Raw genomic sequence first — 14,111 nt, forward strand, 5'->3', positions numbered from 1 at the left:
AGAGCATTGACAAAGTGAATGTCTGTAGAGTAGTCGTAGTAGGGGAGGTGGTTGCAAGGGGGTAATCACTGGGATTCCAATCAAGGTTAGTGAAGAGCAGCTGTTAAGAGAGTTGAGGAGTAACGAACGTAATGGGAAAGTTAAGAGGGTAGAAAGGATGAAGAGAGGTGCAGAGAAGGAGGCGACAGGGACGATAGTTATTCAGTTTGAGGGTGAGGTTGTTCCTAAAGAGGTGTTTGTAGGGTATATGGCATATAGGGTTAGGGAGTTTGTTCAGAATCCGCTGAGATGCTATAGGTGCCAGGAGTTTGGCCATATAGCCTTCGCGTGTAGGAGGAAGCTGAGGTGTGCGAGGTGTGGTGGGGAACACGAATATGGGAAGTGTGGAGAGGGAGTGAGGCCGAAGTGTTGTAGCTGTGGTGGGGGGCATAGTGTAGCGTTTAGGGGTTGTGAGGTGATGAAGAGGGAGGTAGAGGTTCAGAGCGTGAGAAGGGAAGGAAAGATGTCGTATGCGGAGGCAGCTAGGGTGGTAGGTCAGGGAGATCAAGATAAGGGACAGGGGGGTGGGGAAAGGCATTCGGCGGAGAGGGTGGAGCAGGAGGTTAAAAAGAGGGTGTGGGAGGAGACATTTAATATTGTGGCCTTTGTGGCAGGAGTGGTTAACGCGACAGCTTTAGTTACGAGTAGAACGGAAAGGATCAAGTTGGTAGTTAAAGAGGCAATTCTGCACTTGGGTATGGAGGGTCTGAAGTGGGAGGAAGTGAATGGTGCGTTAAATAAGGGGATTGTAGGGGACCAAGAAGGCCAGAGTCAGATCTCAGGGGGCAGTGAGTGCATCACTGAGGGGGACCTGGCCGAGAAGTAGCAGCGGTAGCTGCACTTCAGGATGGTGAAGGGAAAGGGGTCAGAGACCATACTATGGCAACCATACTAGCGTAGTATAAGAACTGAGGAGGGCGGGAAAGTCAAAAGAAGAAAGAAGAAGAAGAGCTTGTAATGGGAAATATTAAAGGACAAAACGATGAGCCATTTACATTAATCATTCTGAGTCATTATTAATAATAGAAAAGTTTATTTCACCGTGGCCACAATGAAAGTTCAGTTTACAGTCAGAGACACATGTTCACACAGTAGCATCTGGCCATAAAATGACCCAGAGCGCTGTTCACACGTATGTTAAATACACAGTTGTCAGACATAACATAATATATCAGATATGATGACGAAGGTAAACAAAAATGGTTCTCAGTCACTGGGAGCAACAACAACTTTGTTATGACTGGCGAGATGTTAGTCCATTGGAGTCTTCTTAAAGAGACATACACACATTAACCAGTCAACCTGGTCACACTGAAAGTCAAGCTGTATAACATGATATCTCAACACAGATCTATAAGAACATGATAATATATTCCACGACAGTTCCCTCCTCTGATAATATTAATCACAATCATTATCACTTCATAAATACAACAAAAAATAGTATCATCATTAAACCAAAAATAACACAAATTATAATAACTCAGCAAAAACTATTTTTATTATCTAAAAACAGTCACTAGAGGGAGAACGAAATCCACACATCAATGAATGATGACGGATGACAGGTAAACAGGTGGTCTCCGGCAAAACCCCTGTCTGGATGGTCGGGATTTCACAACACAGTGTCCAGGCTCTGGGCGGTCAAGGGTGCAGAATACAGATATCACCAACCACCAGGCTGGAAAGAACACAACAAAACCCAGGAAAGTATTTTGCCGAACAATAACAATTTCCCCCGCAGAGGAGAGACTCAAGGCTGCTACTCCCCAGAGCAAAGAGATGGCACAAACCAAAAAAAACTTGCAAAATTAATGAAACATAATGCAGAGGCAAAAAACACAACAACCTTGCTAACACTTTCTCTGCTGTGAGTGTTTGGAACTGTTTGGAACGCAGTGTTCCCAAAACAAAATTTCTGAGATAATGTAATGTGATGTGGGTCAGACTTGCCTCTTAATCAGTTGTTGCATCTCAGGTAGGTCCCCCCCTCTCCGCCACCAAACACCCCCCGGGCCGATCCAGTCTGATGGTTCCCTCGTCGTTGCAGATGGTCTGTTCTCTCGCACTGTCCCTGGTTCGTTTTCACAACTGAAAACAGGCTAACTGTCTTATCCTCCGACGTTAAAAGCCTGTTGATGAATCGCAGTTAGGATTGAACTGTCTCTTAGTTCTTCATCTTCGGCCAATTGATTCGGCCAGTGATGGGCCAGCTGTTTAGCTGGTAGTAACAGTGGAGCAAGCTGGACAGCTCTCTGCCTCAGTTTGAGCAGTAGGCCAGCTGCAGGCTAGAGCAGGCTGGTAGGTATATGCTTCTCCGGGAACAGCTTCCTCTCACTGGGGCAGTGGTCAGTAGGGCCCGGCGGTCATTTGTTTGGCACAGAGATGGAGGACCCCCCCTGAGAAACTACAAAGGAGAGGGGTACATACATAGGTGTACGTGGGAGAGAAGATACAAAGGAGAGATGTGAGTGCCAGCTGACTGTATATCTCACTATTCCAATCTATTTTTTTTTTTTTTTTTTTTTTTTTCTCAGCCACGCTTAAAAAATATTTGCCCGTTATCACACATTATAGACAGTTACACACTAAAACGGTAGAAAGGGTCCACTCCAGGCTTGAAGTTAGGACATTCTATAGCACCTCATCTCAGCTCCAACGAGCAGAGCAGATTCCCTAAGTCATGACAACAAAAAACAACGTCTCTAAGAGTCTCGTCGGCAAACAGGTCATAATGATTTCTGCAGGTCACATGAAATTAGATGATCGCCGTTGCTAGCAACTACTAAACATGCAAGTACTGAACAGGTCAAAACAGACTGAATGGCAAATGACGGTAGGTCTGAAAAACATAGGTAAATTCTCCCGACTCACAGTCCTGCGTTCCCGCCTCTTGTGAGAAAAAAAAACCTTATAGTACAGACAAATAAAAATGGAATTAACCCTCAGAACACTGCCTCCCTTGTCCATGACCCCATGAGAAAGTACCCTTATACCCTAGTTCTTACCAGGTAAAATAATTAAAGATAATCAACCCCTGTGGAACATACTGTCTCTTTTTCCCTTTACGGCAGGATCACCTATTCACAGCGTTCCAAAGGACCTTTTAAAACCCCAAAAAAAATCCTCTCCCAGGACCACCCTTAATTTTGAAGCCCAAAAACCCCCACCCCTCTTCTTCGGGATGCAGACTTGAACTCAACATCTTTTATTATACTCGTGGTAGGCCCCCGCACCCCGTACCAAGATTGAGAAACTATAGAAAAAACCATCGCCAGTCTACCAAGCACAGTAATATACCAATACAATGAAAAAATAACCACTGCAGAGCACATAGTAATATACATTTAAAAAATAGCTCTGACCGGCACCATGTTCTAGTTTAGACCTCTAATTATAAATTTAAAAACAAAAATGTTTTAAACAGAAATCAGAATGTCAACAGCTCACCGAGTGTTCCTTATCACGCGTCCCCAAGGTCCATGCCGGAGGTGACAGCCAAGCGGACGGCGCAGCTGGTTCTCTCCCCTCCGTGTCTTGCACGGAGGAGCCTCGAGACAGCGTTCCCCCGGAATTCCAGGATTCACCCTTTCTGCAGAGTCCGTTTGGCGGCCGACCTCGACACCCATCGGTTAAAAAAAAACATCTCTCGTCGCCATCTGTAATGGGAAATATTAAAGAACTAAACGATGAGCCGTTTACAAATCATTCTGAGTCATTATTTCATTATTAATAGTAAGAAGAAAGTTTATTTAACAATAAGAAGAAAGGTTATTTCACCGTGGCCACGTATGAGGACAGTCTATAGTCAGATACAATATGTTAACCCACTAGCGTCTGGCCATAGACTGACCCAGAGCGCTGTTCACACGTATGTTAAATACACAGTTGTCAGACATAACATAATATATCAGATATGATGACGAAGGTAAACAAAAATGGTTCTCAGTCACTGGGAGCAACAACAACTTTGTTATGACTGGCGAGATGTTAGTCCATTGGAGTCTTCTTAAAGAGACATACACACATTAACCAGTCAACCTGGTCACACTGAAAGTCAAGCTGTATAACATGATATCTCAACACAGATATATAAGAACATGATAATATATTCCACGACAAGCTCATCAAAAGAACTGTGGAGGGCAGTAATACGCCACGATGCGTCTACACTGCCGGAAATCTAAAGAAGAAGAAGAAGAAGAGCAGCAGTGTACATCTTGAAACAGGACTGAACAGGACTGAACAGATAGACTAAACAACATAGACTGAAGCCTGCATTTCTCAACCAAGGTGCCAAGCCTACCGTTTTGCTGTGGAAAGAGCCGGCAAGTTGATTTACGGCTTTCCAGTGTGGAGGAATTTTCATGTGTCGAGTCGGCTGTGATTTTGGAGACTGGGAAAATACAGTTTTCTTACCTTGTAGTAGTAACGTGAATATTTAGGAAAATAGCTTTAGGACCACTTGTGTAAAGAAAGACTTCGCTGTGGAAGAGAAATAAACCATTTGGATATCTTTGTTTTACACTGTGGACATTATTTTTCTTTATCAACGAAAGTACTACTCATGAGTAAGCTACTTTAACCAGTAGAGTGGAACGTCGGCCCTCATAAGTAGGCTACTGTATATTTGCATATCGTATATATGTCACAAATGTAACAGTACTATATACCACCTGTATGTCATGTATGTCCCTATGCCATACATGTCATGATGTCATATATGTTGTGTATGTCATAAATGTCACTATGAATTGAAAATGGGGGACTCTGATGTTAACAAGATAAACATCTTTCTCTGGTCTGCATCCCCTTAACAATTGTGTGTATTGAGCCGTACTGTATTGTACCCATTCTGCAATCTGTTAAATAAAGTTTTCATTCATTCATTCATTCATCAACACTTTGTAACACGTGCAGTTGTAGCTACGTCTGTGTGTGTGTACCAGGGTGTTCTGCCAGCAGAGGGCGCTGTAGCTCTGGCTGTGTGTGTGTGTATACCAGGGTGTTCTGCCAGCAGAGGGCGCTGTAGCTCTGGCTGTGTGTGTGTGTATACCAGGGTGTTCTGCCAGCAGAGAGCGCTGTAGCTCTGTACTGGCTGTGTGTGTGTGTATACCAGGGTGTTCTGCCAGCAGAGAGCGCTGTAGCTCTGGCTGTGTGTGTATGTGTATACCAGGGTGTTCTGCCAGCAGAGGGCGCTGTACCTCTGGCTGTGTGTGTGTGTGTGTGTGTGTGTACCAGGGTGTTCTGCCAGCAGAGGGCGCTGTAGCTCTGGCTGTGTGTGTGTGTGTGTGTGTGTATACCAGGGTGTTCTGCCAGCAGAGGGCGCTGTAGCTCTGGCTGTGCCATCATTGTCACTGGCTTGTTACTCCAATAGGGTATATCTGCAGAGCCGCAAGCCCAACGTCTGGGCGGGGCGCGTGTTGCTTTCTAACAGCGGAGGAGTGCAAGAATGTGACAATTTGACCATGTGACCGCGGCAACGCGGGAGAGCGGCAGTGCGGAAATAGGCTGTCTATTGCCATTCTCTAAGACAAACGCTAACCTTAACCAGCTCCTTAACAGCGCCTAAACTTAACCGTTCTAACCTTAACCAACTCCGAAACAATGCCTAACCTTAACCTTAACCATGCCTAACCTTAACCTTAACCATAGAAAGAATATTGCCATTCTCTAAGACAAACTCTAACCTTAACCAGCTCCTTAACAGCGCCTAAACTTAACCGTTCTAACCTTAACCAACTCCGAAACAATGCCTAACCTTAACCTTAACCATGCCTAACCTTAACCGGCGAAAGAATACACGTTAAAAAAAAAATTGATGGGATTCGAACTTGTCAACAACGGACTGCAGGACCGCAGGACCGCTGCGCTGCCAGGTGAGCTGAGCTCCGAATGAAAATCATGGCGGATTAGGGCGGTTACATAATTCCGCAAGCTCTGCCGCTCCGCTCTGCGGTTGCCGCGCCTGCCGCGGGGCGTGTCGCAGCCAATCAGGGAAAACGTGGAAGCAACGGCAGCACTGCTCCGCTGTTATTAAGCAATAGGCGGGCGGGGCTTCGAAGCTTGAACTAGGTTTGAGGCGGGGCTTCTTGGCTTGAACTAGGTTTGACTGTGCGTGGGCGGGGCGTCGTGGCTTGTACCTTGTTTTGTACTACTGCGCATGCGGATGATGGGGGGGGGGGCTCTCTCGCTCGCTCTCTTCTCCTTGTTTACGCTCTGGTCTGCATCCCCTTAACAATTGTGTGTATTGAGCTGTACTGTATTGTACCCATTCTGCAATCTGTTAATAAAGTTTTCAATCAATCAATCACAAATGTAACACAAGACGATGTTGTGTATGTCGTAAACAAGGAGAGAGAGAGAGAGAGAGAGAGAGAGAGCGAGAGAGCCCCTCCCCCTCATGCGCAGTAGTACAAAACAAGGTACAAGCCACGACGCCCCGCCCACGCACAGTCAAACCAAGTCCAAGCCACGAAGCTCCGCCTCAAACCTAGTCCAAGCCACGAAGCCCCGCCCAGACGTTGGGCTTGCGGCTCTGCAGATATACCCCACTCTGTTACTCACGTTCATACACATAAAGTTTCAGTTAAACGTACGCGTGGGTGACAGTTGGAGAAGAAGAAGCGTTTGTTGTCTAGTTTCAGTTAAGAGAAAAGTACCCCACACGTTCATAGACATAACGCTGACGCTGGTATAGTCGAATTTATTTGTGTATATATTATTATTATCTAGTAACCTCCTGGAAGATGGCAGATGGCGACTGGGACACCGTGACTGTGTTGAGGAAGAAGGGGCCGACCGCTGCCCAGTCCAAGTCCAAGCAGGTAACGCTGTGTTGTTATGTTAGCTAGCTAGCTACCAGTGTGTTGTTGTTAACAAGCTACAAGCTAGCTAACTACTTGGGTCACTTAACTGGACACGATTAAAGGGGACATGAGTTACACGACCAGTACCAGGCTTATTAAGTGAGCTATATTGAAAAGGTTATGTGCTTTAAAGTGTCCACACGTGGTGCCCGCAGTGTGTGTTGCGTTAAACGGAGGCCCGTGCTGCAGAGGGGATACATCATGGGTCACACAGTTGTGTGGCTCATGTTGCCATCATGCCACGGGAGGGGAGGCTACTAGCTAACTCTTAATGCAAACTAGTACGAGCTACTGAAAGCCATTTGCTCTGATGGGGCGTCTGCTCTGTTGCTCGAGGCACAGACTGCAAACCACTCGACCTGCTAAACGTGTAGCACCAGTGTTACCATAACTAGTAAACAAACGGGCACTATTGATATAGTTTAGCTAACGTTGCCTGATGAACAGGTTAAAAATAGATTACTTTGCGTTATTAACTTAATAAACCCCCGATTTCTGTCTCTCTCAAGGCCTTCTTTCCTCCAGACAGAAATGGTCGAGTCAGCTGCTAACGTTACATGATGGACGTGGACCGAAATAGCCATTTTACGTCATCGACACCTACACATTTGACTTATTATTCTAACGTTACTTGTTATGACGATTGGCGTTACGTGTTTATTTGTCTTGTAATTAGCTTGAACTTTTTTTTTAGTCACGCCCCCTTACTATTGTTTTTTTTGTTGGCCCTCTAGTTAGCTAGATAACTAAATTGTTTAACTCCAATAACCATAAACATCCAGGCAAACTTGTTATTACATCATACGTGTGTTCCTGTTCACGATGCAGCCATTGCCAATTAATCTAGCTGATGCTATGATGACATGCATCTCAGGATTGTATTCATCCATCTTGTTCTCTCTCTAGGCCATTACTGCTGCTCAGAGGCGTGGGGAGGATCTCGAGACAACCAAGAAATGTAAATGTTCTCTTTTCTTTACAAATATCCTGTCTGCTGTTCACTTGCAAAATGTCCTCTATAGTAGCTGACTGTAACCACCCAGCTTCTTAACACATTAACTGTCTGCCACGCTTCTATCCATCAATGTATTATCACTGCCATCAGTCTAAGCCTATGGAGATGTTCACCTTCTTTGCAGGGCTATAACTTTTTAAATTGTATTTCTAAATTGACATTACTATGGCCCATTCAACATCGATTATCTATCGTTCAGGATGTAGGAACGTTATACTTTTTCATTGATAGATTCATACGAAAATACTGTCTAGAATATAAATATGTTTTTATCGTTTTCTGCAGTAATTCCTGGAACGTGAGTTATAGGCATAAACGCATATATAGATTATCAACTGCCGTTTGTTGCCGATACATGTTATATTAAAAATTTCAACTGTACATGATCCTAAACGTTATGGCTGATCATGCGCGGATGAACGGGGGGGGGGGGGGGGGGGGCGTTGTTCATAATTCCGTGATCGTCAGTAAATGCTTTATGTAGTATGGGTGATATATTGATCAGAGCAGTTTGCATGAATAATAATAAACACTCACGCTGAAAATGACGTCAGCGTCCTCTTACCGTTCGCCGATGAGACTGGAGGAAAAAGATCCCACTTATTTGACGGTGATCTCCTAAATCCATTTCCGGTTTGTATAATCATAATAAACGCCCACATCATATCGATTATTGAGTTATGGCAGCGACCCATATACACGACGTGTGTCTAGAGTCCCGCAACAATATGTGAGTGCCGGACGCATCTGCCCGGTGCACCGAGATCACAAGAGATCCATTTCCGGTTGTAACTCGCCGATCATCCACCAGGCGGCAGTATTGAAGCGTTGCAGAGTTGTGCAGGCTCCCACTGCATCAGACCAGGCTCCGTGAGGGCATTCTGAATACCATGGCGAAAAAATGAAATATGATCTCAATAACGTTGTACGCCGTGGAATGGCAGAATTAGCATGACCTTGAAACACGTTCTACAACGGTTTTGGCGCAGGATGTGTTAATGTCCACAGCTAAGGCCTTTATCATTGAAATCTATTATAACCGACAGCCCCACCCACACCTATATAATTAAATACCACACATGTTCACCATTGCTGTTGACATCTTTGATGGGGATGTGGTAGGGATTGATGTGTGGGTGTTTTGGGGGGACTGACTGGGATGCCTTCGAGCGTCATTGTACTTTTGTACTTATTTTATGCCATTATTAAGTCTGCATGTTTACATTGCACTAATTTTATTGTATTTTATACCTATTATGTCTGCAATTTAACGCATTGTTTTTTTATTCTGTCAATCTGTGTGCTGATTTTATGCCTATGTTCATTTTATACTATATAGATAGTTATTAATATTTATTATTGTTATATTGTAGAAATGTGTGCATTGAAATGTCTGTAAAGTCTCTTGACGACATTGAAAATGAGGGTGACCTCAATAATTATTGTCTTTTTGAGTATATATAAAGGTTGATGACAGTAGGACATATGTAACTAAACATCCCCCCCCCCCACACACACAGGGTCTGCAGGACAGAATAAGCAGCACCTTGTGACCAAGAACACAGCCAAGCTGGACCGGGAGACAGAGGAACTCCACCATCATAGGGTTCCCCTGGAGGTGGGCAAGGTCATCCAGCTGGGGCGTCAGAACAACAACCTCACCCAGAAAGACCTGGCTACTGTGAGTACTGTGGTGGGAATCTTGGTCTTGCTCCCAAGCATAGAATTACACTTGGTGTCATCATTTTAATTAAAATAGATTGTCCGTTTGTCAGGATTATCTAGGCGACATTACATTCTAGATTAGATTCAAATGTATTGTCATCATATAGCACAAGTACCATACAACGAAAATATGTTTGGCATCCAACCAGAGTGCAAATGTAACGGTAAAGTGCAATAGTAATATAGCAATCCCCCCCCCCTCACACACGGGCTATAGCACGGGTGCTACTGCAGTAAATTCATTCATCGCACAGACCGATTTTTTCGTAGCATGTGCAACATATATGTGAGGTGCAACAAGGAAAAATATTCAGTCACACTGCACTGATTTTTGGGTGCACAGTGCGACCAAAACAATCGCACTCTGGAGCCCTGTAATACAAGGATCAACAGCAGCAGAGATGCAATGCAGACCCTCTCACCTCCTTATAATAAGCTGGCGTGTCTGTATGCAAATGAGGATAAACGTGAATGCGCCTGGAGATGTGAATGAGTGACGTCGGTTCATTCAGCGGAGCACAGCTGCCAAAGTTTTTGCCCATTTACGAAGACCGTTTCACACATTAAGGAATCTGGAGTAGGATTTCCGAAATCATACCCGAGTTTTGACTAGGAACTCCGAGTTGATGTGCCATTTTATTAGTTTTTCTTCTAGTAGGAAGTCAGAATTTCCCACCTGAGTTATAATCTAATGCAGCATTACTCCTAGTGATACACATGATATATTCCAGACTAAAGCAGACTAGTATGCTTGTAGGACATATATTCCTTCTTGGCAGCAGGCCCGGACTGGCCATCGGGTGCACCAGGAGTTTTCCCCGGTGGCCTGGCCTGCGCAGATAGGCCACTGAACTTAGGTTGCTTTCACACTAGGGACCCGGGGCCGTTTCCGAGCACGATTGCCCCAAAAGTCGTGCAGCATGAATGCCGCGTTCCGTGGCCGGGACCACTTGAAAAGGTGGTCTGGGGAACAATTCAGGCGTCCCCGGTCACGGAACGGCCACGGATCGATTCAACACAACTGCACCTTAAATTTGAGTCCCAAATCTCGTTGTATGCAAATATAATGATAATAAAGTACAATCTAATCTAAGAGGCTTGCTGTAACAACGTGACGACGACACGACATCATAACTATTCGACTGTCCATTGTGGAATTCAAAAGAGAATAGGTCCATTTCTCACATTATTGACGAACGCGAGTAGCATCTTAGCATAACAAAGGCATTTCTTGATGCGAAGGATGACTCTTGGCGTGTTCATTGGCGGATCGCAAACCTGACTGGGGCTATAATGTTTCCTGGCCTGAATGATTTCCCCAGTCCGGCCCGCATGAATATTAAAGGCAACCAACTTGTGTTTGGCTTTTCTCTGATTGGCCCCGCCCCCACGCGCAGGCAAGCGCAGTCCCACGTCCCAAATGAAATCCAAGGAGCGCAAGCGAGCGGCAGCGCGGGCAACCAATTGTGTACCATGGGCTGCTGTTCCAACGCACTTGTGTTGGGCTGCTGTTTCACTCGTGTATAAACAAAGCCCATACAGTTATGAAATGCGCTGAACTAGAAAGCGTAACGTTATTATGTTTCGCGTTTTTAACAACCAACTACCAGATTCACTTGTGTATAAACAAAGCCCATACAGTTATGAAATGCGCTGAACTAGAAAGCGTAACGTTATTATGTTTCGCGTTCCATTGATTAACGCCATTACCTGCTGTGCTGTAGGAAGCAGAGGTACAGTAAGTTACAGTAGGTGTAGGTTACATGTTTAATCAAAGCACATACAATTTTTTAGATGACTGATTGTGGATATAATATAGAAAACGCATCATTATGATATTGTCAGAGGGAGCGGCATGACTTCGCGACAGCCATATTAGACACTCACTGTACATCAGTGTGGAACTGTAACGTTATGTTATTTCGCCCGTGGAGGCTGCTGAGCCTGAAGCGCCAGCGGGGCGACGCGGTGGTTTATCCCCGGCTTTCGTGCGCCGCCGCCGGCTTGATACAGCAGCAGCAGCGGCGGTGCTCTGTTGTAGGAAGCCCTTCAATGACAGCGGCGCGCTCTCATATTTTGCGAATGCATAAACTATATCTTAAATTATGGCTATGTGTCTAATATGGCTGTCGCTTATCAATGACTTCGCGACAGCCATATTAGACACATCGCCATAATTTAAGATATAGTTTATGCATTCGCAAATATGAGAGCTCTGTCATTGAAGTGGGTGGTGGCAGCATTACTAACAGTAGCGATTTTTATTGTTTTGTCATGACCAAACATAATCCCAACATAGATAGGAGGTGTACTGTATGTCAAATGTCGGTCATGTGGTGGAAGAGTTTAGTACAGTCACACAACAGAACACCGCTGTAGTACAGTCACACAACAGAACACCGCTGGTTCGACCAGCGCTCCTGCCGCGTCGTCTCTCTTGCCGCAAGGGCGTGTGCTAGTGGATTGAAAAATCAGAGAAACGCTGAACGAAAAGCTGAACACAAGTTGGTTGCCTTTAATATTCACGCGTCCGGCCCTGCTTGGCATGCATATTTTTTGCTGAGAAAAATGGGTAACAGTCAAGCAAAGGCAGAAAAGTAGTTTTATTACTGTCCCACCATGTTCAACCCTTATGAGAACTAGATCTATGAGTGATGCTTCCATAGGCTAAGCTTGTGTGACTGGGGGTTTTCTTCACAAGTTTATTTAATTTTTTTTAATAAAAATTCTCGATAAAATGTGTAATGTCTGTTGTTTTTCAGAGAATCAACGAGAAGCCTCAGGTCATCGCTGACTATGAGTGTGGGAAAGCCATTCCCAATAACCAGGTCATGGGCAAGATAGAGAGAGCAATTGGTGAGGCCACTTTGGATTATGCAACTCACGTAGTTACTGTTTAAACCCAGCTTGTTTGTCTAGTCTCAAATATCAAACCAAGGCATTCATCACCGGTATCAACTATGTGCTGCAGGCCCAGTTCATCTTCCATAGCTTTCCTTTTTATTGGCCTGGACTTTTGTGTATTCAGATGTGATCCGCTAACATCTAGTCCTTTGGTGTAAAACACACCAAACTGGTTTACACTCCTGACTCTTTGGTTTGTTGTCTCCCACCTCTCTCGCCCAGGGTTGAAACTGCGTGGGAAAGACATTGGGCTACCCCTGGAGCCAAAAGTTGGGAAAAATTGAGAACAAAGCCTCGAAATCAGCCCCTCCCTTCCCCCTTCTCTCCTACAACAGACCCCCGAATCTCCCCCCTCCCCCCCCCACACCACCTCCCAAGTACCCCCCCTTCTCCTCCTCCCCCCTACCCTCCTCTTCTCTACCTGGGCTGATCTCACCCGTGTCCTGCCACAGGACAACGGTGCTCCATTGCATTTTACAAGCTGTATATTGACGACGGTCATCCGCAATGACTTCTTAAAACTAACAATGAATGAATTTGAATGCATTGCAAAACATCATGAACCCAAAAAGTGCTGTGAAATGTTTTGCTACATTCTTATGTTTTTTTTTTATTTTTATTTTTTTTATTTGGCTACGGCTTTGGCATGATAACTTATACTTTTTAGATGATAAAAAAAAGAACATATAAAAGGTGTCGTTTACCATGACCAAGTATTTGTTTCGTTAATGTTCTCATTTTCAGAGCATGATCTTAATTGACCATAGTCACACAACGGCCATTTCGTTTTCGCTTGGGCGGGAACCGGGGCGTAATGCCACCCGACCCGAGCTGTCGTGAGAGCAAAATGGCCACAGTGTGACTGGTCGATAATCCATTTTGGAAAGTGCTCGACTGCTGCCTTCTTCACACACTTGCATACTGGGCTCAAGGTTCACTACAATATGGATGTTTTCTTGCTATGCTTTGTTTTGATCTTCAAATAAAGTTTGGCAGAGGTACTGGTGTTTTTATGGTTGCGTTTACTTATACTAGATCTTGGATACAGACCTGGGCCTGGATCACAAGGGCGGTGATTGGAAATACTGAATGGTCATTTTGCCTGATTCCCTTCCAACAGGGTCTTGCATTTAATCATCAGAATTTCAAAAGTTTTGAGAAGGTCTTAAATATGTTCTGGATTAGGAAGTTACGTTGCGATAAATTCTCTATCACATTTAAATGTGTTTGGGGAGAATAAACCTGCGCTGCAAAGTAAGCAGTATAATTTGTATGGAATTACTTCTTTCATACTTATTTTTCAGTATGGCAACAACATGGGTGTTAAATCCTATTCAAAGTGGTCTTATAAAGTCTTAAATTGAACTTCCAGGAACTCTCTTAAATCTGTTGAAATCCAACTTCCTTTGTGGCATATCTAATCTTACAGCAGCTATTTTGGGTGTGCCGTAGGAGATTACCCTGATATCAAGGGATTTATTGGAAAACAGGGTGTTGTCAGATTATCACATAAGGGTTCACTTTTGAAAAGCCTGTGTTTAAAACAATTTACATTGACT

At 44.4% G+C, this 14,111-nt stretch overlaps 1 protein-coding gene across 1 annotated transcript; it reads left to right on the forward strand.

Annotated features, from left to right (window-relative positions):
* Positions 1–6,628: 6,628 nt before the first annotated feature.
* edf1 (endothelial differentiation-related factor 1) lies at positions 6,629–13,261 on the forward strand. The gene is made up of 5 exons (XM_084324559.1): positions 6,629–6,866; positions 7,815–7,866; positions 9,444–9,604; positions 12,411–12,504; positions 12,775–13,261. The coding sequence occupies exons 1-5, from the start codon at positions 6,789–6,791 to the stop codon at positions 12,834–12,836; spliced, it is 447 nt and encodes a 148-aa protein (XP_084180685.1). The 5' UTR covers positions 6,629–6,788; the 3' UTR covers positions 12,837–13,261.
* Positions 13,262–14,111: the final 850 nt, after the last annotated feature.

This window comes from Notolepis coatsorum (genome assembly GCF_963971535.1).
Source record: "Notolepis coatsorum genome assembly, chromosome: 11".
Taxonomy (NCBI): domain Eukaryota; kingdom Metazoa; phylum Chordata; class Actinopteri; order Aulopiformes; family Paralepididae; genus Notolepis; species Notolepis coatsorum.